The sequence below is a fragment of the Megascapheus bottae genome, chromosome 17, assembly GCF_031878675.1.
Source record: "Megascapheus bottae isolate mThoBot1 chromosome 17, mThoBot2.hap1, whole genome shotgun sequence".
NCBI classification, from domain to species: Eukaryota; Metazoa; Chordata; class Mammalia; order Rodentia; family Geomyidae; genus Megascapheus; species Megascapheus bottae.
Genome location: NC_143525.1, coordinates 27,473,307 through 27,500,710, shown reverse-complemented (window position 1 = coordinate 27,500,710; position 27,404 = coordinate 27,473,307). Strand labels below are relative to the sequence as shown.

The 27,404-nt window shown below is 48.8% G+C and overlaps 1 protein-coding gene across 4 annotated transcripts in view; it reads right to left on the bottom strand.

The window, feature by feature from the left end:
- Slc43a2 (solute carrier family 43 member 2) overlaps positions 1 to 23,744 on the bottom strand; it is a 50,080-nt gene extending 26,336 nt beyond the window's left edge. For 2 of the 4 annotated variants that reach the window (XM_090350458.1, XM_090350461.1), the window contains exons 1-5: positions 23,700 to 23,744; positions 22,633 to 22,835; positions 11,776 to 11,983; positions 9,759 to 9,814; positions 8,698 to 8,774 (exon numbers count right to left, since the gene is read on the bottom strand). In XM_090350458.1, the coding sequence (XP_090206584.1) occupies positions 8,698 to 8,774; positions 9,759 to 9,814; positions 11,776 to 11,983; positions 22,633 to 22,792 (501 nt within the window). In that variant the 5' untranslated portion in view covers positions 22,793 to 22,835; positions 23,700 to 23,744. Of the gene's footprint in view, positions 1 to 8,697; positions 8,775 to 9,758; positions 9,815 to 11,775; positions 11,984 to 22,632; positions 22,836 to 23,031; positions 23,257 to 23,699 lie in introns of those variants that run through there. The other 2 variants (XM_090350459.1, XM_090350460.1) reach the window with 2 other exon arrangements.
- Between the last annotated feature and the right edge of the window lie 3,660 nt (positions 23,745 to 27,404).

Here is a 27,404-nt window from a genome sequence, read left to right as displayed (position 1 = left end):
GGCTGCACTTCTCACTGCTCAGGGCTGTGGTGATGGCTGACTGGCTGGGGACTGAGCTGGGTGCCTCAGGATGGGTGCCAGGGCCCGGTGAAGGGGAGGAACCAGCACTGCTGCCAAATAGGAAGCTGCAGCCCTGCTGTACTGACGGAGGCCAGGGGAAACACTCGGCAGAGGCTGTTTCCTGACTCACAAGCTCGCTCACGGGAGAGAAACACAGGCCTCTTTTCTGGCTTTCAGGTTCTGGTCACAGCTACTCAGCTGCTTCTGCTCTGCTGGGCAAAACCTGCCTTCCAGACCCGGGCAGCAGGACTGCCACATGGACCCCCCACCCCACCCAGGGAAGCCTGCGATGACTCATTTTCTCTCAGCTCTTCAGCTTTGCCATAAACAGGCCTGGTTATTCAGCTGTGTGACCTTCCCAGGAGGAGAATAGCGGCGGCAGGCAGTCCTTCCCCTGGCATCCTGGTCACCAAGCACCACCACTGGGTGAGAATTCCCAGAGGCTGAGGCCCTGGGTCACAGAGTGGACTCTCCTCCTTAGAAGACTCTAAGATGCCTCTCTCTCCACGAGCTGGAGTTGGTAACCGGAGATAGGGGTAGGGACTGGAGATTACTATATAGTATCTCTGGCACTGATTTCCCCCCCACTTCCCAAATGTATGGCTTGCCAAGTCCACCAGCCCTGGGGCACAGTTTGGCCTCAGGGAGAGGCCACACACATCCTGGGTAGGCTTGGGTGCCAAGCAGTGGCTATGGGCTGGTGTTCTGGTCCTCAGGCCCCTTGTGGAAGTGAGCTTCGTCCGCAAGTAGCTGGTGAACACCTAACTCCTGTACAGACTATAGAAGCCAGGACTCAGGTACCAGTCTAGACAAGCACACTCAGCAAAGCCAGCTTGCTCTCTAATGCAAACAAACCAGGTACCTCTGAGCACACAATACCCAGGAGAAGGTCCTTGTGGTCACCTTTCCGCTTCATTGCTAAAAGGGCAGGGAAGGGGGACGTTTCCCTCCAGACACCTCCCTCCTCACCTGCCAGGTCCCCACTGCACTTTCTGTTCACCTCAGCCTAGGTCACATGCTGGAGCAAATTCATGAGCCAAAACTTCTGATGGGTGAATTTTCCCCAAACCAGTGGTACTTAGCTGATTGCTTTGGGGTCCCAAGACATTGCCAAAAACAAGGAAGTTTGGAAGCCAAACAGACCCTGGGCCCTGGAGGGCCCTGACCACCTGGCACCTGGGCTCTCCAAAGGGGGACAGAAGCCCAGTGCAATCACCCTCTCTGATGAGAGAATCAGAGTTCAAGAGCAGGAGAGCTAACCTACCTACCCACCTCTGCCCTTCCCTCAAGGCTTGGCCAAGTCTGTTTATTCTGTTTTCTTTACACTCTACTCCACCTCCCATGGGATCATTTCTACCTTGGGTTTAAAGTCAGACTTGATGGGGGGGGGGGGAACCTCAGAGAAGTATTTCCTCTATGGGGACTATTGCTAGCTAGCAACATTTGTAACTCCTCTTCTGTGAGGGTTTCAGCCCCTGACAGGGGTCAGGGTAATAAAGTAGAAAATCTACCTTCACAATTTTGGCTACATCTGCTCCCATCTCTAAGCAACCCAGGCCCTGGATTGTAGGGTGGCGGCATCTTTGGGCACTGGCTGGTGTTTGTGCTCCAGCTGATGAAGCGAGTTAAAGGGCTGCACAAACGCAGGGCACTGAGCAAACAGGCCAGTGTGCTGACCAGATGTCAGGGGTGGGGTGGGAGGCCTGGCCCTGTGCACTGGCCTAGCACCCCTCCCTCCAGGATGCCACAGGCTGACCCAGGCCTGATGCTACAATGATCTGCGCTGCCAGCCTTAGCTACTGGCAGAAAGGGGGCATGGAGGTGTCCACTGGGCCTCCATTCCAGAGGGAAGAATCTCCCAAGTGCAGGCGCCCAGCCTCTGGGGGGTGGGCTGTGGGTCATCTCCCCCTGGACTATGAGGAAAAGGAATTTTGCCAACTTGAAGACTCCCCTCCCCACCCACCAATGGGGGAATGGCTCCTGGTCGTCTTTATTTAGACATGCCACACAAAACCCTTTGAGACTCAGAAAGTCCCTCAATTAGGGTTTCCATAGCAATGCACCCTTCTTCCCAGGTTATCAAGGAGCAATTATCCATAGCCCCAAAGCCATTTTTTTTGTTCCCTCCAAAGCAGGAGATGTTGTTTGGGAAGGCTCCTCAAGGCCACCCTAAAGGCTCCTTTGTCCCCCAAATGAGAACATGGGTGGGAGACGAACAGAAAGTGCCATTGTGCTATAGTGTGGCATCACTGAGGGCTGTGGCAGCCGGTTCTGCTTTTTAAAGGCCTGGGCTGGGGCTGGGAGTTTGTGGTTAAAGTGCTTGCCTAGCATGCACGAAGACCCGGGTTCGATTCCTTGGTATCACATACATAGAAAAAAGACAGAAGTGGTGCTGAGGCTCAAGTGGTAGAGCTCTAGCCTTGAGAAAGTCCAAGGACAGTGCTCAGGCCCTGAGCTCAAGCCCAGGACTGGTAAAAAAAAAAAAAAAAAAGGCCTGGGCTGTGTCAGAAGGGGATTCAGTGCTGCTCAGCAGAAGCCTCAGCCAGCCAGAGAGCATTGCCCAAGAGCTTTAGCTTGTCCTCTCTGACCTGCTCCCCATTCTCCCTTTGGGGTCTGTTCTCATGAGAGTGCCACATGAGACAGAGGAACATACAAGGAAATCCCTGCACATTGTGGGTAGGGGTGGGGATGACTTCAAGAGTGCTTGACTTCAAGAGGATTGGGTGGGGGTGGGGGACGCATCACATCAATCCCTCTCCTTCGCCAGGGAATAGTCACTTAACAGCTTAGCAGCTTCTTTGAGCCATGATCAAAGACTGGCAAACTTTCTCCAGAAGGGCTGGACAGTAAACAGTTCAGGCTTTGCAGGCCATATGGTCTGTGTCACGACTGCCTCTGAGGCATGCAAGCAGCTGTAGACAACACGTGCACAAACAGGCACGTGTGCAGAACTTTGTTTACAAAAACAGGCAGAGGTCTGGATTTGGCGGGGGAGGGGGCCTTGGGGGGGGAGCACTTTGTTGATCCCCAGCTCTACGACCTTAGAGGACCAGCCATGGGCTTCCTCGTAGAGATCCACAGTGCACTAGAGGGTCTTGCACCTGTGCACTATCTACCCAGTGCCTAGCCTGGACAGCCTCTCACCGGTCTATGCTCAGCCAGGAGCTCAGGGAATACTTTTTTTTTTTTTTGGCCAGTCCCAGGGCTTGAACTCAGGGCCTGGGCACTGTCCCTGAGGTTCTTTTACTCAAGGCTAGCATTCTACCACTTGAGTTACAGGGCCACTTTGGGCTTTTTCTGTGTATGTGGTACTGAAGAATCAAATCCAGGGCTTCCTGTATGCTAGGTAAGCACTCTACCACTAAGCCACATCCCCAGCCCACAGGGAGTGCTTCGAGCTGTGGTTTCAGCCTTCACACAGAACCTCAGAGGATGAAGAAAGCACTGGGCACTTCCATATATAAGCGCCCCAGAGCAGCACATCGATGCCCATTTTGCCAGAAAATGATTTCAAGAAGGTATGCAGCCCTGCTGAAGCCTATTCATGGGCTGGTTCATGCAGAAGTCCAAAAAACCCTCTGGTAAGATCCCTTACTCAGATAGAGCTGGTTTCTTTGTATCTGAAAGAGCTCTTACAAAGCATAAATAATAAAATAGAGGGGCCAGGAGTGTGGCCTAGTGGTGGAGTGCTTGCCTAGCATACACAAAGCCCTGGGTTCAATTCTTTGATACCACATACACTGAAAAAGAAAGAACTGGTGCTGTGATCAAGTGGTAGAGTGCTAGCCTTGAGAAAGCTCAAGGACAGTGCCCAGGCCCTGAGTTCAAGCCCAGGATTGGCAAAAAATAAATAAAATAGATAAATGTTACAAAGAAGCAATTCATAGGAGATACAAATGACAAATGAGGTGAAAGGACTCTCTTTCTCACTGATAATTCAAGACATTAAAATTATCATATATATATATACATTTTTTTTTACCATGTCACACTGGCTAAGGTTTAAAAGATCAATGATACAGTCGTAGAAGGAGGTGGGGAAAAAAAGGCGCCTTGAGTCACACTGGGAAGAACCAGCATAGAACCCTTCTAGCACACATTAAATTTTAAAACATGCTAATCCTGTGGCCCTGAAATTCTACTTCCAAGAATTTATTTTACAAAAATACATGTTCAGGGATGTTCATTTAGGCAGCATTCATAATACGGAAAAATTGGGAGCCAACCCAAATATGTATTACTAGGAGACTGAATGAATAAATTGTGTTACATCTATACTACAAAATAATATGACACTGTTTAATAATGAGGAAGATGTCTAGAATTTAAAGTAAGAAGGCAGATCTCTAAATACTGACATGAAAAACAAAAGATTTGTGGGGACTGGGAAGGTAGCTCAATGGTGGAGTGCTTGCCTCCCATGCATGAAGCCCTGGATTCAATTCCCCAGTACCACATACACAGGAAAAGCCAGAAGGGGTGCTGTGGCTCAAGTGGTAGAGTGTTAGCCTTGAGCACAAAGAGGCCCAAGGACAGTACCCAGGCCCTGAGTTCAAGTCCCAGGACTGGCAAAAAAAAAAAGGAAAGGAAAAAAAGATTTATGGACGAACAAATTATAACAACAGTTTTTTTTCAAAGGAATAACACTGGTATATACAGATTTAAAGTAATGCTGAATATGAATATACATATATATATATATGTGTACACATATATATTCCAAAACAAATTAAGGCAGATGTCAAGATTTTTACAGTCAACCAGTGCTAGTGGCTCACATCCATAATTCTAGCCTGAGATCTGAGGATCACAGTTCAAAGCTAAGCTGGGCAAAAAAATTGATGCGATTCTTATTTCTAGTTAATCACAGAAAAATCTGGAATTGGTGCTGTGGCTCAAGTGGCAGAGCATTAGCCTTGCGCAAATAAGTGCTCAGGGATAACGGCCTAGAGTTCAAGCCCCAGAGCAGCAGGAAAAAAAAAAAAAGATTTTTGCAGTCTATTATTCACATTTCTGAAATGTTGAATGTTAGAATTACACATTCTGTGTCTGAATCGTGTGTGTGTGTGTGTGTGTGTGTGTGTGTGTGTGCATGTGTGCCAATACTGAGATCTGAACTTAAGGCCTCAAGCTCTCCTTTAGCTTTTTCCACTCAAGCATAAAGCTCTATTTTCCATTTTTGCTATTTAACTGGAGATGAGAATCTCCTGAATTTAATTGCCCTAGTGGCTTTGAACTGAACTTCTCAGATCTCAGCCTCCTGAGCAAATAGGATTACAAGCATGAGTGAGCCACCAGTGCAACAATCTTGTTATATAATCATAAAAAATAAGGAAAAGCCTGGTGCTGGTGCTTCATGCCTAAACTAAGGGGGGATAAGGGCTAAGGATTGCAGTTTGAAGCCATCCTGGGCAGGAAAATCTGTGAGACTCTTATCTCCAATTAACCACCAAAAAAAAAAAAAAGTGGAGCTGTGGTTCAAGTGGTTCACTAGGCTTGAGCAAAAGGACTCAGAGACAGCACCCAGGCCCTGAGTTCAAGCCCCAGAGCGCACACGCGCGCGCACACACACACGCACACACACGCACACACAAAACCCCAATCCTGGGGCCTGAACTCAAGGCCTAGACACAGTCCTTGAGCTTTCTCAAGGCAAGCGCTCTACCACTAGAGCCACAGCACCACTCCGGACAGCACCACTGCTAGCTTTTTATGTGTATGTGGTACCAAGGAATAGAATCCAAAGCTTCATGCATGCTAAGCAAGTACTCTACCATTAGGCCAAACTCCCAGTCTGACTGTTAGTTTCTTATAAAAGTTACTTGGGCAACAGTTCCAGAGTTTTAAAACACTCATTTTTTTTGGGCGGTGCTGGAGATAGAACTCAGCACCCTGAGCATACCAGCAAGCGCTCCACCACTGAGCCCTACTCCCAGCCCTTAGTTTTACTACGTAGTCCAGGCAGGTCTTGAATTTGAGATTATCTCTACTTCTGCCTTCCAAGTGCTGGTCTGTATCACCAGACCCCCACCCAGCCTAAAAGATTTCTTAAAGGGGTACTCTTTAAGAAATGGTGTGGTACTCTTAAATCTACTTCTTTTTTGTGGTCCTAGGGCTTGAACCCGAGGTCTCAGGTATGCTGGGCACACATTCGGCCACTGAGTACTCCATTCCTGTTTATCTTATGCTTCATTATGACAAAGCATCGCTCTATACTTTGGAGCTTAAATTCAAGTCCCTGGACCATCTTGTTCTTTTATCCCTGAAATTCAGACTTGTCATAACAGAGATCCAGCGTGACTAAAACAATGCTAGGGATGCCAAGTTTTTATTTTTCATCTTGATGAAAGGAATGGTGGTTTTTACACTGTCCAAGAACAAACAGAACCACGACTCCTGTTTCACAATTTACACAGCCTAATGGAATTTGTGTACTTCTGACAGCGTGAACATATTTCCTACAGTTTCCACATTTGTTTTCCTCTAAGTGGCTGTCAGTTGTTGTTGTTTTACAGGGGTTGGGGAGGAGTTAGAGGGTTTTTTTTTGTTTAATTTTGTTTTCTTTAATGTAACTGGTTAAAGAGTTTTTGCTTTTTGTTTCATTTTGTTTTTAAGTCAAGAATGCCTAAGCACTGGTGGCTCACAGTTGTAATTTCAACTACTTAAGAGGCTAAGATCTGAGGATTTTGTTTTGAAGCGAGCTCAGATAAGGAGGTCTGTGAAACTCTTGTCTCCAATTAACCACCCAAAAAAAAAAAAAAAAGCCGGAAGTGGTGCTGTGGCTCAAGTGGTACAACACTAGCCTTGAGCAAATAAAAAGCAAATAAAAGCTAAGACAGTACTTAAGCCCTGAATTCAAGCCCCAGGACTGGCACACACACACACACACACACACACACACACACACACACACACACACACACACACACACACACACAAAGTTGAGAATGGTGATGCCTATAATCCTAGCACTCAGGAAGCAGAGAGATCAAGAGTTTCAGGATCACCTGGTCCACATAGCAAGTTCAGGTCTAACCTGGGCTATATAATGAGACTTTGTCTCTAAACAAAGAACTTAATAAGCCCTAAAGAGTACAAAGTAAATCTTCCAGGTGCAAGCAGAGGCAAAGCAATCGAGTCATCTCTGTGTGTGTCACACACCCTGCAGACACTCAGACCCAGAGCACACCACGCATACCGCCTGAGCTCACCCAACATGGACTGCAATGTTCTTTCCATGTCCATGGACCCAGGCCCAGACACTTAATCCTCTTTGCCAGGATAAAGCCAGCACGGTAAATCGTAGAGGGAAGAGGCCAGCACTGGCCTGGCCTCTGGCTCACAGTCACAGGGCAGGTCATGGAGATGCCAGCACCTCTTCAAACTCTTCACCAAAGAACCACAAGTCCCCAGAGCTCTCTCAGCAAAACAAGGGCCTCTCAACAGCATGACTCCTGACTCACTGACAGAGAGGGAATCAGAAACCACAGTGTACTGCAAATAGTAACAGTAGGTGTTGTATCTTTAAATCTCTCACAGGGAAACTGAGGCAGATGAGATTTCTCTGTTGAACAAAAATGCCTCAGAAAAGCAGCTCTGAATGGTATCCTTATCCAACCACGTAAAGTTACAGACAGCTCCCTTCTGTTTCTTCTTTGACTTTCTTTCAACCTGCACCTTCCATCTCAAAAAGAAGACTATTTTTGGCACCCAAGAAAGGGGCGCTTAGCATCACACAAAAACAACGCTCTCTCCCCTCTGGAGGCTGCTGTGCCATGGCATTAAGAAAAACAAGTAGAGAGACACAGGTGCTTCTCTGAGCTTTTTCACTCAGGTCTGGGCAAGGCAGAGGTAAGGACTGGGGAGATTCCAAGGAGGTTTGCTTCGGGGTTTAACTCTTAGCTAGAACTCCCAGAGACTCTGGTAGCCATGGGAAATGAAAAGAAAAGAGGGTATGTGGGGGGGAGGGGAGGCAGTGGCCTTTTTTCTTCCTTAACCCACATGTCTAGTTAGTCACTCTCCAGGGGCCAAAGTCAAGGCCAGAAGTCAGCCTGAGAGCAGTGTCCTGTCACTGGCAAGACCTTCCAGCTCAAGACTATGACGAGCTTAGCTGCAGTCACTGTGCCTGTAGGTCTTGCTTGGGACATCCAGACAATATGAATGGAAAGTGACAAAGGAGAAACCAATAAAAGCTGTCTCAAGGCAGATTACTGATCTTGTGATACCTCTCTCTCTCTCTCTCTCTCTCTCTCTCTCTCTCTCTCTCTCTCTCTCTCTCTCATCATGGGGCTTGAACTCAGGGCCTGGATATTGTCTTTGAGCTGCTTTTACGCAAGGCTAGCACTGCACCACTTGAACAACAATGCCACTTCCAGCTTTTTCTGAGTAGTTTATGAGATAAGAGACTATGGACTTTTCCGCCCAGGCTGGCTTTGAACCTTCAGCAATTATAGGCACGAGCCACATATGCCTAGAAAGATCTTCAAAAAAAGAAAAAACCCTCAATATTTGAAAGCAGATGGATAACTCTAGTAGATGCCAGCCTTAAATGAAAAAGCCAATTGAGAGTGCAAGCCTAAGTACTGTCACAATAAACAAACGGATAGGTAAATGAATGATCACTCAATCAATACTTACCGTTAATGAGGTGAAAGTCATGCACATCCCACCAAAGCCATTCAGAGCCAGGGCAATGAAGATGAGCACAGAGAGAGCTGAGGGAATAGAGTCATAAGCAAGGAACCATACATAATCTTTGGGGTCCCCCACTCCACCCCTCTGCATGGAACAGGTTCCCAACAGATGCAGGTTGAATGCAGGATAAGCTACAGAGGGTTTGTGCCTGACACTCTCTATCTCCTGCCTCCCAAGAGCTTGAGCTCTTACAAAAACCACACATCTTTTCTCCACTGACCTAGCAGCAAGCCAGAGGTCCACAATATTCTCAATGACACTACAAAGCTGGTTCCTGAAAAACTGGGACGAACCTGGTGAAGATTTTGGCAAAATGCAGATCCTACTTTGATATATGGATCTGAACAAGATAGAGACCAAGTTACTTCTAAGGTATCTTTTTATTGTTGTTGTTTGTCTCTGTTGGTACTGGTGCTTAGTTCAGGTCCCCTCACTTGGCCTTTTCACTCAAGGCTGGTGCTGTACCATTTGAGTAATAACGTTACTTCCAGCTTTTTGCTGGTTAAATGGAGATAAAAGTCTCTTTGACTTCCAGGCTGGCTTCAAATCGAAATCCCCAGATCTCAGCTTCCTGAGTAGCCAGGATTACAGATTATAGATGTGTACCACCAGCACCCAGCCTAAGACATCCTTAAAGTGCATTCTTAAAGTCCTGGGCAACCTTGAGAAGCCTCAGCTCACAGTTTCTGTAACATAAAGCACTGCATCCTGCAAGTGGCCTGGTTCCTAGTGCCGATCTCTCAGGTTGCCATCGCCTTTAGTGACCTGGTAGAAGATGGAGGCTTCATACACTCTGAGAGCTCCAGACACTACTTCTTGGGGGTGATTGCTCTCTTACCTGGCCACTCATTTGAGATAAGTAACTGAGTCTAGAAATCTAACAGCTGTCTCCTCCAGGCAGGGACTACAGGTACAGTATCTAAGAGCAGGTAGCCAGAAAGCACTTCTGGATAATCCCTCCCCAGCTCCTGATCAAAATGTAGAGCAAAGAAAGGCATACTCACAGTTAGGGTTACTTGCTCCATATGCAATCAGCAAGCAGGAGACAGCAAAGCAGGCACTAGAACCAAGCAGAGATAGTACATTATGTATTTTTGCATTGTTGTCACTATTATGTAGTCTTATCATGGGAAGGTATTTTGTGTCATTTTAGAGCACTTAGAATCATTAAGTTAATTTACAATTCTAGGGGCTGAAGGCATGGCTCAGTGGTAGAGCACTTGGTTTACATCCATAAAGCCCTAGATTTCATTCTCCAATACTAACAAAGAAGAATACTATAGCTAGCCTCGATTTACTAATGATGAAAATAAGTCTCATTAAAAATAAAATGTAAACCTTAAGTTTTTGTTAGGTTAAGTTTATAGGTTCGAGGTAGAGTACTTCCCCAGCATATATAAGGCCTTGGGTTCATTCCCCAGTACTAAGCTCCTCCCCCCAATAAGCAAACCAAACCCCCAAATCAAGATCTCATACCTAACAAGAGGCTAAACCCCAATGCCTGGTCCTGTGAATGCCACACTGCACTGCCCCTCCCCCACTGGACTGGAGCAGGCCCAGGCTAGGGAAGGAGAAAGCACACAGCTCAGGTTCCTGGGCCCCTTCAGCCTGGACATGACCTACCTACCGGCCAGAATGAATGTCTGCCATCTCCCAAACCCCTCTGCTTAGTTCTTCCCTGGAAAGCAGTCTCTTCACTAGAGTGAAAGGCACACATTCCCTTCATGAGCACAGGACTCACCCACTATCCACTACTGCCTGAAGAGGTGGTTGTTTCCAATGTGAAACAGTCTCGGGGAAAACCCTGACAGACTAGAGCTGTATGTATGTATGCATGTATGTCTATATGTATGTATGTTTGTAGTGTTGAAGAAATCAAACCTAGAGTTTGCACATGAGCCTTAATTTATAGTTAATGGGGGTTTCTTGGTGCCAGTCCTAGGGCTTGAACTCAAGGCCTGGGTACTGTCCCTGAGCTTTTTGTGCTTAAGGCTAACACTCTACCACTTGTGCCACACTTGTACTTATAGATATTTTTTATGGATAAAAGTTCCATGGCATAAGCCACCAGTGCCTGGCTAAACTATTTTATAGTTTTGTTGTTGTTTTGGTGCTCCTCTGGGGCTGAATTTCAGGCCTGGGCTCTGTCCCCAAGTCTCTTTGTGCTCAAGGCTAGCACTCTACCATTTGAGCCACAGCAGCATTCCCTTCTTTTTTTGTTTATTGTGGTATGGAGGAATCAAAGCCAGGACTTAATGCAAGCTAAGCAAGCACTCTACTACTAAGGCTACATTCCCAGCCTATTTTATAGTTTTTAAGTCTCATTTGATTTAATTAATTGATTGTTTGCTTTTACTTTTTTTTTAATATTCAATGAACCTAGGGTCTTGTACATGTTCGACAAATACACCACCTCTTAGCCACACCCTCGCCCCTTCTATTTTTGTATATGTATTTTAAAACATGGAAAAGCACATGTTTGCCTAATATGCAAGGTACTGAGTTCAATTCCTAAAACCACAAGAAGGAAGGAAGGAAAGAAAGAAGGAAGGAAGGAAGGAAGATAATAGTAATTGCACATGCTTATACTAAGATTACATGCTTAAAATCTTTTAGGGAGCTGGGAACCAGTGGCTCATACCTATAATCCTAGCTACTCAGGAGGCTGAGATCTGAGGATCCAGCCCAACAGACAAGTTTGAAAGACTCTTATCTCCATTGAACCAGCAAAAACCTGAAGTGGAGGTATGGTTCAAACTGTAGAGCAGCAACTATCAGGGAAAAAGCCAAGTAAAAGAGAGAGGCTCTGAGTTCAAGCCCTAATAGTGGCACACATGCATGCGTGCGCGCCCGTGAGCACAGGCACACACACTCCTTTTAAGGAGTCCCTCAGTGCACCTGCTAACATATTCTAGGCTTTTACAGTGTACTTGTTAGCTCCTTCCAGGATTTCCTTCAGCAGGAAATGTAAGCCAAGGACTCCACCTGCCCACTCTGTGCCCCCACAGAGCCCACACTGACCTGCCCAGCAGCCTGAGTTTCCTTGGACCATACTTGTCCATGATGATGCCCAGGGGCAGGGTGATGGCACTGAGCAGGAAGGAGCCCACAGTGAAGGCCAAATTTAGAATCTCGTCCTGGGCCTTGCAGCTGAGCCACCCATTTACCCAGATCACCTCTTCATGTTCTGGCTCTGCGGTGCCTCCCACTGTGCCGTTGGTGACATTCTCTGTGAATAGAGAGAAAAGGAACATGGCAGGCTTTCCCAAAGAGCAGATGGGCAGGTGTGCATTCTGTTACCCCACTGAGAAGGCCAGAGCTGGCTCTGGAGCCTTAAGGGTTCCAATAATCCACAGCAAGCCTGGATGTCTATTTGACCAATACCCTCTGAAGCTATAATCTAGGAGGTCTCAACTTTTATAGGCACCAAAGACCATTTAGAAAATCCAGTAAAGAAAGCTGTGCTTATCAGGAGCTGGTGACATGATCAAGCCTATAATCCTAGTCACACAGGAGGCTGAGATCTGATCTGATCTGAGGATCAGTGTTCAAAGTAGTCTGGGCAGGAAAGTACATGAGACTCATCTCCAATTAATCCCCAGGAAACAGGAAGTGGAGCTGTGGCTCAAAGTAGTAGAGTGTTAGCCTTGAGCAAAAGAGCTCAGGGACAGTGCCCAGACCCTGAGTTCAAGCCAAGAAAAGAAAGAAAGGAAGGAAGGAAGGAAGAATGAAAGAGAGACAGACAGACAGAAAGAGATAGAGAGAGAAAGCAGGGAGTATGGAAGATTTAGCACCATGGAAGAGGAGCATTTGCATGGCAAGAGCAAGGCCCTAAATTTGGTCCTCAGCTCTGCAAAAGAAAGGGATCAGGGGTGTGGCCTAGTGGTAGAGTGCTTGCCCAGCATGCATGAAGCCCTGGGTCCAATTCCTTGGTACCATATATACAGAAAAAGCCAGAAGTGGTGTTGGCTCAAGTGGTAGAGTACTAGCCTTGAGATATCCCAAGGACAGTGCCCAGGCCCTGGGTTTAAGCCCCAGGACTGGCAAAAAAAAAAAGAAAGAAAGAAAGAGAGAGGGGAGGGGACAGAAGGAGGGAGGGAGGGAGGGAGGGAGAGAGAGAGAGAGAGAGAGGGAGGGAGGGAGGGAGGGAGGAGGGAGACAGGCAGGCAGGCAGGCAGGCAGGCAGGCAGGCTGTGCTCCTTCTCCTCTTGTCCACAATCTTAGGCTGTCTCCTTGATGTACCTGTGAGGGCCTGGTTAGGGTTCCTGTTCTAAAGTATCCTATACTGTGATAGCAAACCTTGGGATCCAGCCTTAGTTTGGGGAGTCCTAGACAGTTTAGAGCCTTCTCAGCTGTTCTGTCTCTACTAACACTGCAGTCAGCATGGAAGCAGACTCTAGACCACATGGGAAGGACAGGCTGCTGGTCTCATCATGATCCCTGCTCTTCAGCCTGGGGAGACTGAATGGCCTTGCCTTCTCAGATACAAAACAGGCCATGTGCCATTTTCTCCCCTGATACCTTCCTAGCTACAACTGCAGACACTGTGTCTTGAATCCCTTTGGGAACTATGAGACTTTTGTTTTATTTTTTTTTAATAATTTTAGATTTGGTGGGCCAGGTGTTTGGTCTAGTGGTAGAGTGCTTGCCTAGCATGCATGAAGACTGGGTTCCATTCCTCAGTACCATATCCACAGAAAAGCTGGAAGTGGTGCTGAGGCTCAAGTGATAGAGTGCTAGCCTTGGGGAAAGCCCAAGGACAGTGCTCAGACCCTGAGTTCAAGCCCCAGGACTGGCAAAAAAATAATAATAATTTTAGAATTTTATGTTTTGTGGGGGCAGGAAGCAGTACTAGGGCTTGGACTCAGGGCCTCATACTCGCTTGACTTGCTTGCTCAGCTTGTAGTCTACCACTTGAGCCCTATCTTCAGCCCTGACTTTCACTGATTATTTTGCAGATGGAGTCTAGCTGTTTCTGCCCCAGCTGGCTTTGAACTAAATCCTCCAGGCCTCAGCTTCCTGAATAGCTAAGATTACAGGCGTGAGTCACTAGTGCCCAGCTGGCTGTAGTTACGTTTCAGGTAGTATCCTGAGCTTTATGCCTGGATCACCCTTGGACTGTGATCCTCTTACCTATGCACTTCCTACTTAGCTGGGAAGAAAGGCAAAGCCCACCACATTCAGCCTACTTATTGAGATCAGGTCTCACTGACTTTTCCCTGGCTGGCCTGGAAATAGCATCCTCCTGATCTCTACCTCCACAATGACCGAATTACTTATGGATTGCCAACATATCTGGCCTTCAGGTGCATCTTTTCTTATTGTTCTCTCCTGGAACATTGTATGGCTATCTCCTGTGACCACACCCAGACCCTGCCGGGTGCTAAGCCCAGTGTGTCAGCCACACCTGTGTTGTAATTTTAGCTCTTAAGGGCCCCCTCCAAAGTCCAACCAGCTCGGAAAGAACACAGAAGGCAGGAAAAAGTGCTGTGGTAGCTAAAGGAGGGAGGATGGGGACAAGGTGAGCTTGAGACTGAGGAACTGTCCTCAGCAGGACTGCTAGTTCAGAGGTGCTGACTAATCCTGCAGAGACAGGACAGACTGATTAGATGCAAGACTACCAGAGAGCCAAGGAAATACTGTTCCTCAGATAACTAACTGCTTCCCAATTGCAGCCCTTTGGCGCCAGGGCTATAAGGCTGAGGTAGGCAAAGGCTTGCCCAGACATCCAGGGCTGCCTCACACAACTGAAAAGAAAGCAGCTGCTCTGGACACCAGGTGGCTGAGATCTGGAAGGTCATGGTTCAAAGCCAGTCCAGGCAGAAAAGTCCTTGAGACTTCATCTCCAATATAATCAGAAAAAAATAAACCTGAGCTGGAGGCATGGCTCAAGTGGTAGAGTGCCAGCCCAGCAAGTTCAAGACACTGAGGTCAGGTCTGGATATGAGCAAAAAGCAGAGGGGGAGAGAAAAAAAAAAAAAGCAGGGAATAAAGAAAGTGGTTATGATGATTCATGCCATATGCTAACCCCTGACCAACAAGTTCTGCTGGGGACATGCTGAGATCATGAGGCAGAACACAACCTCTGAGCTCTAATTTTGGTTCCTCTGCTATGTATGAACAACCTTGAGGGAAGTGATTTGATACTACTGTTCTATCTCAGTTTCGTTATCTGTAAAATGGATATAATATAACAATAGCGTATACATCTATATTTGGGGGAAACATTAATGAGAAACTCAAGATAGTATTCTAGGAGTGTGGTTTAAGTGGTGGGAGCACTTGCCTAGCATGTACCAGGTTCAGAGTTCAATTCCTAGCACTATAAAACAAAACAAATCATAACAAAACAGAACAAGAATGTGGATGTCGGGGGCTCATGTCTGTAATCCTAGCTTCAAGAGGCTAAGAATTGAAGATCAAGGTTCAAAGCCAACCCCAGAAGATAATTCCAAGAGACTCTTACCTCACAAACTAACCAGCAAAAGTGCTAGAAGTGGAGGTATTAACTCCAGTGGGAGAATGCCAGCTTTGAGTGATAAAAGCCCAAATGAAAGTGTTAAGCCCTGAATTCAAGCCCAGTATCAGGAAACAAACAGCATTCTAAAGCTCACACAGGCACAGGAAACCCTCAGTTATCACTTTCTTTTATTACTTTGATAGGAGGAATGAAGGAAAGGATTGCGCCTGCCCAGTGCCCGGGAGCACAGTACTGTGTCTGTTCCATGCATGATTCTAGTCTAGTCTAGCCTCCCACTGGGCCAGGAGTGCTGAGCACCGCCGCTTGGGTCTGGTTATCTATCTCCAGGTCCTGGCTCCCAGCAGGCCCTGGCCCAGGCAGCTATTTACTGAATGAGTGAAAACAATGGAACTGGATCCTAACAGCAAAAAGGATCAAGACAGAGGAAAGGAAAGAGGATGCACAGAACCCAGGTGCACCGAGAAGGGATGGTGGGAGATTAGAACCACAAGGTTAACTACAAAAACCACAGGTTCCTGTTCCTGCTGCGTTCTCCCACTTTTACAAGAATAGCCACCGCATGGATGCCGAAACAGATGGCAGACAGGGTCCTCTGAGCCCATTGGGATGCAGCTCAGAATGGTCTTGTGCTACTGGGCAGGAGGCCTGAGCTGTGGGCTTACCCACCGTGGGGCAGCTCGTGGAAGCACGTCATAGGAAGGCACTGGTCTCAGGTGTCAGCCTGCCAGCAACAGGAACTAGAACAGCAGCTGTGGGACAGGGCCTGCACCCAGCAGTGCCCATCTCCAGGTCTACGTGCAGATATGAATCAAGCAGCCTGGATGTGATACAAGAGATGGTGGAGGGAAGGTCTGCAGGCCCCGGATGGCCTGATGGGACCTGATGGTGACATGCAGAATCTGGAGCCCAGTACTGCACTTGGACTGGTGGAATGCCACAGCTTTGCCACTCAGGGAGCAGTAAGGAGCCAAGGAGAGGAAGAAAAAGGCCGTATTGCCTATCAGGAAGAGCAACAGCCCCCTCCTCCCTATCCCACAGTCCCCCGGAGAAGAAACTACAGCTGGCTACCTCAATCCATGATTCTCTTCTTCTAGGTCTGAGACTAGGACTTAAACTCAATACCTGACACTTTCACTCATGGGCTGGCAACTCTACTGACTGAGCCATGCCTCCAACCCCCTATGATCCTTTTCACTACAGGACTGAAAATAAAATCCAGAATCACTAGCTAGGGATGTGGCTCAAAGGTAGAGCACTTGTGTGAATGAGGCCCAGATGTCCATCCATCCTCAGCACCAAAGGGGGCGCGGGAAGCAAGACGTATTCCCAAGGCAGCCTCCATCTCAGCAGGCCTACCAGTAGAAACTTCTAAAATTCCCCCGGAGATATGGTCACCCCCTTACTAGACAGGGGCCAAGTGGAAGTGAGAGTGTCTGTCTTTGCCTCTGTCACCCTGAAACTACTAAGCACAGAAGCAGGGACCTACAAGCTAGGATTCTATCTGAAAGCAATCCCTGCCAACAGGCCCACCTAGCCCTCTGCCCTCCTGCCTGCAGACAGCGATGTCCAGCAACAGAAGAACCTGGGGGATGGGGAAACTGAGTGCCCTCTCTTGTCTGCCCAGGGAGCAATTTGAGAGTGTTCCTTGCTCCTGGAGGGAGTGAAACCTTTGGCGAGTCCAGAAGTTGGGTTGGCAGTAAATAGCCCACATACATAATCTCAGTCCCAGAAGATGTCCAAACTCAGGCAGGCCCTCACTGCTCCTCTCCCTCTGTTCCCATGGAGGTCAGAACAAAGACAGAGAGATAAGCACCCAGGAAGTACCAAGCTCTGGGCTGTCCCCACCTCCACCTCCCTTGCTTCTGGCCTAGAAGCCCAGCGCCAGCCCAGCCCAGCAAGCCTGCCTGGGGTCTCACCAGAACTCTGTTTAGTAAACAGATGCCTCCAGAATGGGCAGCTGGAGTGGCCCAGCCTGGCCCAGCCAGGGAGGGAGAACTAAGAAGACAGACGAGGAATTGGTGTGGCAGAATGTGGGGAAAACAAGACAAAGGCTGCCAGGGCCAGGGCAGACAGAACAATGACCTGCACTGTTGAGCCCCACTCAGAAGACTCTCAAACAAAATCTTTCCAGAGAAAGCCAGGGAGAAAAGAGGGTGCTAGACTCCATTCAGCCCCTCCAGAGCCTCTCCAAGGTCAAAAAGGGGCCTCCCTCACCCCAGGCAAACAAAGAGAGAGGGGAGCCTCCACAATAACACCCTGACAATGCAGAAAGCCAAGGAGCACAGAGCTGGTGATGCCTCTAAATCCCCAGGCAGCCTTCTTTTCTGGCTGCTGGCTTTTGAGACTCTCCCTTTCAGGGTGTGCATTTCTGGCTGGCCCTGCTGAGAGTACCTGCCCCAGGATCTCCTGTCTCTTTCTAGTCCTTAGTCTATCCGGCAACAGGAAGCAGCACCTCAGTCCAGCAGCGGGGAGATATGGGTGAGAGGTCGGCTGAACCACGGAGCAAACAAGAAGCAGCACTGTGGTCTGCCTGTGGTCAGAGCGTCAACCCCCTCGTGGAGATGGCAGTGCAGCCTGCTTCTGCAGAGAGCCTGTGTCTACCAGCCATGGTGTCACTATGTCCAGTGGAGTTCAGTCCCTGGATTGTTTAGTGCCTTCTCACTCTGACCCCATGTTCCACATGACAGTGATGTTCAGAGCAGATAAGTCACCTGCCAAAGGTGTAGGGGAAGTTAGACCTGAATCCAGGGCTATCAGAGCCCTAAGGTCCTGCTATTAACCTTTAGGCTGTGCTGATACTGTCCTCCCCAGTGGCTCAGTGACAGCACAGGTCTGGGAAAAGGCTGTCACACAGCATCAGGGACCATGCCAAGGACCTTTCACATCCTCTAGAGGAAAAGAGGATGCATCATGGCCTTCCCACGAGGTACCTGAGAGGCAGTCCGAGCTGGACAGGACCTTCATGGAACATCAAGAAGCCAACAAACACCAGGCACTGGTGGCACGTTTTGTTTTGTTTTTTGTTTTTTTTTTATTCCTGTAATCCTAGCTACTCAGGAGGCTAGATATGAGGATTGTAGTTTGAAGCCAGCCCAGGTGAAAAAGTCTATGAGACTCTTACCTCCAATTTACTACCAAAAATCTGGACGTGGAGCTATGGTTCAAGTGATAGAGCATTAGCCTAAGCACAAAAGCTCAGGGACAGTGCTCAGGCCTTGAGTTCTAGGACTAGTGCATATATGCATACATACACACACACACACACACACACACACACACACACACACACACACACACACACACACACACAGTGCTGGAGGAGGGAAATTAGGTCATGAAACGTGAAAGAGAAAGGCAGGGTGATTGGGGACAGCCAAGGGTACTACCTCTTTTCTATGAGACATCCTGAGACACAAGTCTGGCCTTTTCCTATGAAATTTTGTTTTAATTCAAAATAAACTGGGGATGGGCTATGGATATAGTTCAGTGATAGAATGTTTGCTGAGCGTATGTAAGGCCCTGGGTTTAACCCTAGCACTGCAAAAATAAACAAACTGGGAGAAAAGAAGTGAAAAGAAGCTGAATCTAACACTGCACACCAGTAATCCTTGCACTAGGGAGATGGGAGCAGTTTAAGAGAGTTCAAGACCCATGACTGACCAAAAAAAAAAAAAAAAAAAAGTACCAGGTGTGGTGGCTCAAGCCTGTAATCCTAGCTACTCAGGAGGCTAAGATCTGAGGATCCCAGTTCAAAGCCAGTCCCGGCACTAAAGTCTATGAGATTTATCTTCAATGAACCACCAGAAAACCAGAAGTGGTGCTATGGTTCTAGGGGTAGGGCGGTAGCCTTGAGCTGAAGCACTCAGTGATAGCACCCAGGCCCACAGTTTAAGCCCCATGACAGACCACCCCCCAAAAATGGGGAGAGCTCTTTCTCATGCCTGTAATCTCAGGAGGCTGAGATCTAGAGGACTGCACTTGGAAGCCAGCTAGGGCATAAAAGTTCATTAAACTCCATCTCCAAAGTAACAAGCAAAAAGTAGGGCTGGAGTTTAAATCCTACTACTTTAGGGAGTGTTTGGAGGGATTGAAGCAACCAGGGACATTTGTCCACAACTGCACCCTAGCGTGGCCTTGCTTCCCTGGGGGGATAGTAGCCCCTCTGCCCTCTCAGAGACCCAGGAGCTGGCCTTGAATGGCCACAAGCAGCAACCACAGAGCTCAAGAGCATAGAACTGCAGTCTGCCTTCAAGTTTCTGGCTTGGCTATGACTTCCTCTAACAGGAGTGGAGGAGTAGGGGTTGGGGAGGGAAAGATTTCTACTCTCTAGCCCTTACTTCACTCATACCCAGCATGTGGCAAGCCCTCAATGGTCTCTAAGAGCCTTTAAGAGGTGAACTGGTCTTGACCCTCCTCTGTCTCCATGGCTGCCTTGATAATAAAATCCAGTCTTCCCAAGTGCCCTCCTCGATCTTGCTCATGCTAGCCCCTTCCCACCTCCCAGGTCATCCCTGCTGGGACAGGTGTTTGTTTGGCCTCCCCTCCAGGCTTCAGCTTAAACCTCTGGGAGGTTCCTACTCAATCTCAACCAGATTCCAGTGATGGGTCTGTCTCCCAGACGCATGAAATCTGTGTGTGATGGTTTGTTTGCTTGGCACCTCCAGTCCAGCTCCTCACCAAATGTTTACTAAAGTACAGATTAGATCAGAGAGGAGACAGGACATCCACAGGTGGCCTCGTCCTCCTAAGCTGACCTTGTGACTGGGCAACAGAAAAAAATAAATCAAGTGTGGGTTGATTGCTACAGTTGGCCATTGAGTGGCCAAAAGGACATAGCCCCGGGGAAGCCCCAGCCTGGGATGCCAGTATCCACACCAAAGGACTGGGGAGGAATCCAGCCTTGAAGTGTATGAAGTGCCAGGCCCTGGCACCCCTGCACATCTGTTACTTACCCACCACCCCTCCTGTGGTAAGGCAAAACAAGCTATGGGACAACAGCTATTTTCTTTTCTTCTCTCACCTCACCAAGCTGGAACCTAACACCATGTCTGGAACCAGATTCTGGCCACAGTCCCGACAAAGAGTTCTGGGAACCTTTCAACAGGTTCAGGCAAATTGCCTTTACAGAACAAACTCAGCATCTGAAAAGCCACAAGAAGCTGAGAAATTTGCATCAGCTATATACTGGTCAGCTCTTCAAAAATCAAATTCAGGGTCCAGGAGTTTGGCCTAATGGTACAGTGCTTGCCTAGCATGCATGAAGATCCAGGTTTGATTCCTCAGTACCACATACATAGAAAAACCCAGAAGTGGTGCTGTGGCTCAGGTGGTAGAGCCTTGGCCTTGACAAAGCCCAAGGACCGTGCTCAGACTCTGGGTTCAAGTCCCAGGACTGGCAAACAAAGAATCTAATTCAATAAATATAATAAATGGCCTAATTGCTTCCCTGCAATTCAGCCATCCAAGTTTGATATAATAATAAGCCTGAGTGCAAACCTTGACCCAAACTTTACCAGGAATTCCCAGTAAGTGCAACACAGGGGCTTCTAGCTCCAAAAGAGAACAGGTTAGATAGATTTCAAGAAGCAAAGAGCAGGGAAGCCAGATAAGCTGTGTGGAATCAGCAGGCTTTCCCGCTGAGCATGCTAGATCATCCAGTTTGCCAGATAATCAGAAAAAGCAAAATCAAAAGCAGGAGCAAAGACATGGGATAAGAAGTTGATGTTCAACTCACAATCCTGACCCTTCACCTTCACTTTGGTTTGTAGGAATGACCTGTCAAGACTCTCCAGGGCTTAAATACCAACTTGGCGCTGTGTTGGCATAATCTCTGGGATCCTTCCCACCCAAAGAAGCCAAGATTTGGGGGAATTAAGTGACCACCAGGCCACTTTGGTTAATGTCACACAATAAATTATATAAAAGGACAATCCATTAAAAATGTTTCCTACAACTTGACTTTTCCAATGCCAGAATTTAATTTTTTTAATTTTTATTTATTTATTTTTACTACAACAGTCCTCTAGTCTAGGTGAGATACTAAAAGCTTTGTCTAGGGATGATTTTTTTTTTCTGTTTCTGTTTTCCAGACTCTCTGTGTGCCCTGAAAGAGAGGAAGAGGCAAACACTCTAACCTGTTCCTTCCAAAAGTCATCAATTTCCTAACATCACTTCGATAAAACAGAAAGCTAGATTAAGGAACAAGGTCTGACTCTCATCTCCCAAGATTTCTTGCTGATGTGGGGAAAGGCCTGCCAAGAACCCTTAGGCTGTTAGGAAATGTTTTTGAGTGGCTAAAGGTTAAAGGTTGATTATAAATGTTATACTTTCTGCATCTCCCAGGCAGCCTCCAATGTCTTCCCCTTCTCCTGCCCTTAAAGTCTCCTGTCAAGTCTCCCCAGACAACTGCAGTCCTCAGGAATCTCCTGGACAGAAAGGAAAATTGAGGATTACAGGCAGCAAGAATAGACCCAAAGCATTTTCTTCTTCTAAGAACACTAAAAATAAAAAGCACTGTAGGGGTGCGTGGAGGAGTCAAAGCTGGGCTAGCCCCATCACAAGGGAATCAAGCACTTGTGCCGAGAGATTTTGAGTTCCACTCCTATGCAGCCTCCGTTGGGGGCAGGGAACAAGCAAAGGGAAGCCTAAATAGGAGGGTAGAATTTGGGGACTGAGTGAGTCTTTATGGAGGGCTTTCCTGCAGCCGCTAGAGTGGGAAGGAGCCGGGTGGTCAGAATTTGTGTAGGCAAGAATCCCCAGCTGGCCTTTAGCAACCAGGAGGTGTACAGACGAGAGCAAACCTAGCATCATTTCCCTCACTGTGCCCTTCCTCTTCCTGCCTCTGGGGTTGGAAAGCCACTGAGATGTTCTCACAGTTTGTGGAAGGAAAGGACTGTTGGACAATCAAGGGGGAAAAAAAGACAAGAAAATGTGTCTGCAAGCCCTGAGAAGACTCCATAATGGCCTGACTGAAAAACATCCTTGGGGTGGAGGCAAAGCCACTTCCTCCCTCCCTGAATCAAGAGTTCCTCTTTCTTACAATCAGGGAGCAACATGTTTATTGCAAAGCAAGCAATGTTCCAGGCCGCCCGGCAAACAGAAGTCCAGCCAGGTTTCTAGCTAGGAGAAAGAACTGGATGCCGGAGTTTGGGATCTGTCATAGTCCCCGGGTTCAGCAAACCAGAAGAGTCCAAACCTCTGTTTTTCCATCACAAACCGGGGACGAGGATATGATCTCTACCAAACGGCGCTGGGTGAGCATCCACGAGCACTGCGCCGTGATGAGCACGTAGATTGCTGGCTGGGTCTTGGCCACCACCTGCCTTCTCCCAAAGCTGCAGCCGGAGCCAGCCGGAGCCGCCCCCACCCCACCCGTCCCTCCACGGCGCTCGCCTTACCTGGCTCCGTACACAGGTAGGAGTAAAAGCCTTCCGACTTGAGCATGATAAGCAGCGAGCCCCAGCCCAGGAGGACTGCCGAGAAGAGGAGGTTTTCCAGCACAGCAGTGCAGGCCATCCACCAGCGGCGCCGATGGGCAGTGGCCAGGGTGGGCGCCATGGTGGGACGCGGCGCGGCTGCCCGGCTCCGGCTCTGCGACCACCTGCGCAAGATGCCCCCACCCCCCCGGCCCACGTCAGCGCCCGTGCCGGGCAGCCCGCGCCGCAGGCCCTGGCCGCTGCCTCAGGGCGCGGAGCTTGGCATCCCCCAGCCCCCGGTGTAGGTGTGCGTGGCGGAGTAAGCAAGCCCCAACCCTACCCGGGACCCGGGACGCCCCCGAACCCGTGGCTGACTCGTACCGCTGCCCTCGGCTGTGCTGACAAGGAAGGAGGACTTCTCCCTGCGCTGACTCCGAGGTAAACTGAGGCAAGGGGGCATGAGGAGATTCACTAACGCATGCTCAAGGACGTGGAACGAGTCCTAGACCCAAGCCGGATGACATAGCTAGCGTGGGGGTGGGAAGCGGAGGCAGCTTGGGATATGGCTACCTGGGCAGGGGCACACCTGCGAGCTGCCACTCCCAGGCACTCGAAGAGGCTCCCGCCCGCCCGCCCGCACTCAAGACCCTTCCCCAGAGCAGGCTCCTCCAACCACAAGATCAGCGTTCGCAGCCCCGGAACGGCCCGCCCTCGGCGCGCTCATTGGTCTGGCAACGCAGGAACTGCTGCGCCATTGGTCACAGTCTAGGTCGCTAGGCGCTGCGGCCACGCGAACCCCACGCAGGGGAGGCGAAGCCGGTTCAAACCGGCGGCGCGAGCCGGCCGCGCGACCCCCCGGTTCTGGGCTGTTACCTCCGTAATTAGCCTGTTTCCATAAAGACAGGTTCCCCAGCCTTCTCTCCCCCAACCCCTTATTCTGCTTGTCATCTCTTCTCCTCATCCGCCTGGTCCCCCTAAGCCCCTTCAAGTGCATCTTCGGCAGCCCGCACCCACGCCTCGGGCCCGGATCCCGGGAAAGGCCAGCTCACCCGGCTCCTACTGGTGTGTCTCGGGCCCGCCCGGCGCCTTTTCTGTCCCCTTTTATTCCAGCCCTTTTATTCCGACCCTAAGATGAAAAGCAGTGCTGCCCGCTGATTGGCTGAGTGGAAGCTGGAAACAGGCGTTGACCAATCAGCAACTACCCGCCCGCCCCCCGGCAAGCAGAAGCCGGTTCCGGCCGGACTTGGAGACAAACAAGAGAGTTGGGGCGGGGGTGGGGAGGGTGGGGGGCTGGGGTTCGCCAGAGCCTGCGCCTCGGCTCCGCCGCCTTGAACTGGAGTCACTGGCCGGCCGGGAATCCCCGGGAGCCTTGACCCTACCCGCTGTCCCGAGCCCTGACGCTGGGGCGGGTCGCCTGGCCCCGCGATCCTCCGTTCTCCGAACTTCCCCAGCAGCACCGCGGTCCCTCTGCACACCCTGCTCGGCTCCCGCCGCTGCTCCGCTCCGGCCGGCTCGGTCGTCCCCAGTTCCCCCGCGCCCAGGGCGCCACGCCCGGACGCGTTGGCTCCCCACGGGGCTGCTCAGCTCCAGGGGCACCCTTTCCCGTCCCCTCCTCATCCAGTGTTGCAGCCCCTGCTTCCTTGATCTTGTATCCTGGTTCCCAGCTGTCCTGTGTCCAGTGGTCCCCAACCGGGCACATTGTGAAGGTTCGGGATCGGGGTCCCTTCCCCTCTCCTAAGCGTCACCGGCCTGCTCATCGTAACTCTACCCTGAAGATCTTTATACAGGTATTTGGGGGCTTGTCTGTCCCTTAAGAGGACCGTGTCTCCTCTGGTCCTCAGATCTGGGCCCCCCCCCCACGCACCCCACTCCAGCTCCTACCACTCCTCAGTCCTCATGGGAACCCCTACCCAGACCGGTGCTCCCTGCCCTTCTTCCCTGTTCCCCAATGTCTCCTTCAGGTCAGGGTTTTCTTTGCAAGGCGAATATTGCCAAGCTGTCAAGATGCACGGGCTCTCCCCAGGGATCTAGAGGTCTCTGGCCTGTCTCTACATCCGCTGGCTATGGCTGGAGATGGAGGCATAGATGGAGCCGCGGTTCTGAAGATTCACCTGCCTGGCTACATCTTTCTGGTCACAAGTCCTAACTTAAACTCGGAAGACTCGGTCTCCCCAGATTGCTTTGACTATGGAAGCTGCTTTACCCCTGGGCCCCGAGTGCAGCCGCCTCCTTGCTCCCCTTCGCCCAGTCTGCGTGCGCCCCCTGCTGTCCGGAGCCCGTCGCTGCCCACTGCAAGAGTTTTTTTTTTTTTTTTTTTTTTTTTTTCCAGTCCTGGGCTTGGGCTCAGTGCTTGAGCACTGTCCCTGGATTTTCTCAAGGGTAGAGCTCTACCATTTGAGCCACAGCACCACTTCTGGCTTTTTTCTATGTATGTGGTACCGAGGAATCGAACCCGGTTCTTTGTGCATGCTAGGCAAGCACTCTACCACTAGGCCAAACTCCCGGCTCCTGCAAGAGTCTCTGTACAGACAGGGAGAGAGGCCTGTGGGTTTGCAGGAGTCCTAGCCGGTTACCCATCCTGCATAATCTCGTCCCTTTAGGGTCTTAGTTCTCACTTGACAAATCCTCAGCCCTTCACTGGTCTTCCCTAATGGACCTGCTCAAGGACCTCTCCAGGCCTCCAGCATTTAAATAAGGCACTGTCTCCCTCAAAACTGTGTTGTCATTCTCCCTCAGACAATAGCACTTTTATCTACTGAAGTAGATCTTCCAACAAATATTTACTGGACACTCGCTGTGATTCCCCTCTCCTCCACACACCACTACAGCAATGCCTCCAGTTTATCTTACCCAATCATTTTCTGCACCTCTATCTCTGCTCCTCAAGTCTCTCAAGCCATCCTCGTGAGCTAGTGAGCTATGAGAAAAACAAACCTGATCTTGTAAACCTGACCTCTACCAAAGTCCTTTAGAAACTACCTTTTGTTCTGCAAGATAAAGCTCAAGTTCTCCAACCTGATCCCACACTGGGTCTTCCCCACCACTTTTTCCCCCCTCTACAAGCTATTTGCCCTGTCTGATCTAGAAGATCCACTCAGATGAAATTACCTGTGGTTCCAGTTTCACTGTTCTCTCATCTCTGGTCCTTAATGTAGATAGCCCCAACATCTCTTCTGGGAAGCCTTCCTTAGCCACACTCCAGAATTTATTTAGCTCTCTATGTTCATTGATTACATTATTTTTATAATTATTCATCTGTATACATCTCCCCTTTACCAATGACTATAAATTATTTGGGGGCAGGAATATGTCTTAGCTTTGCATGAACAGTCCTTAATACTGAAGTATGAACAAAGCAAGTGCATAATATGAGTTCATTAGTGTAAACACAAGTGAGAGTGGTAACATATATATATGTATATAAATACATATCTATCTATATATATATGGGAACATATATAAAATGGGAGCTGGTGGCTCACACCTCTAATCCTAGCTACTCAGGAAGCTAAGATCTATGGATTGTGGTTTGAAGCCATCCTGGGCAGAGAAGTCCATGAGAAGCTTATCTCCAATAAACTACAATAAAAAAGGAAAGGGAAGGAAAATCACAAGAAAAAAATACCTGTTTTAGCTAGGCACAAGTGCTCATGCCTGGAATCCTAGCTACTCAGGATGCTGAGATTTGAGAATCCAGCCTGAGCCAGACAAATCCAAGAGACTCTTATCTTCAATTAATGAACCCCGCCCCCATAAAAAAGAAGCCTGAAGGGGTTCAGGTGGTAGGGCATCAGCCTTAATTGAAAAGGGTAAGGAACAGTGCCCAGGCCCTGAGTACAAGCCCTAATACCAGACCACAAAAGAAATAGGTTCTTGTTGGGCACAGTGGCTCACGCCTATAATCCTAGCTACTCAGGAGGTTGAGATCTGAGGATCAAGGTTCAAAGCCAGCCGGGACACAAAAGGACCTGAGACTCTTCAATTAACCTCTAGAAAATGGGGAGTGGGGCTTGGCTCCAGGGTAGGGTGGAAGCCTTGAGCTGAAGAGCTCAGGGACAGCGCCCAGGCCGAGTTCAAGCCCCATGACCCACAAAAGAAAAAAAGTAGGATTTTGGACCAAGATCTAAAGCTGGAGAATGATGGCAGTACTAGCAATAATGACTTTTTTTTAGGTTTTATTTTAATAATAAGTATCCCTTTATTTGTTGGCTGCCATTATAAAAACTGATTTCATTAGCAACAAAAATGTTTTTCTTGATATCAGAGGCAGTTACTACCCAAAGTGTTAAGTAAAATAGTGTACAATATCAGTATTAAAATGTTACATTTTATGTTGTTTTTTAGTTTTTTATTATGTGGTACCAAGAAATTGAACCTAGGGCAGTGTTTGCATACTAGGAAAACACTGTGCCACTATGCCACAGTCCCAGCCCTTAATGACCCTTTCTTGAAAGCTAAACCTTTAATAGGTGGCCTTACATCATTGTGTCACTTAATCCCATAACCAGTAGGGGAAAGGCCCTTAGCTCATTTTCTAGTTGAAAAGTGCAGGCTTTAAATGACTCTCCCAAAAGACAGACAGACAGCGCGCGTGCACACACACACACACACACACACACACACACACACATACACACACACACACACACACACACACACACACACACCACAACTGGAACTTGAACCCAGATCCACCTAAATGAAACTTGATTTTGTTTTATTTTTATTTTTTCATCAGGAGTGTTAAGATCCCA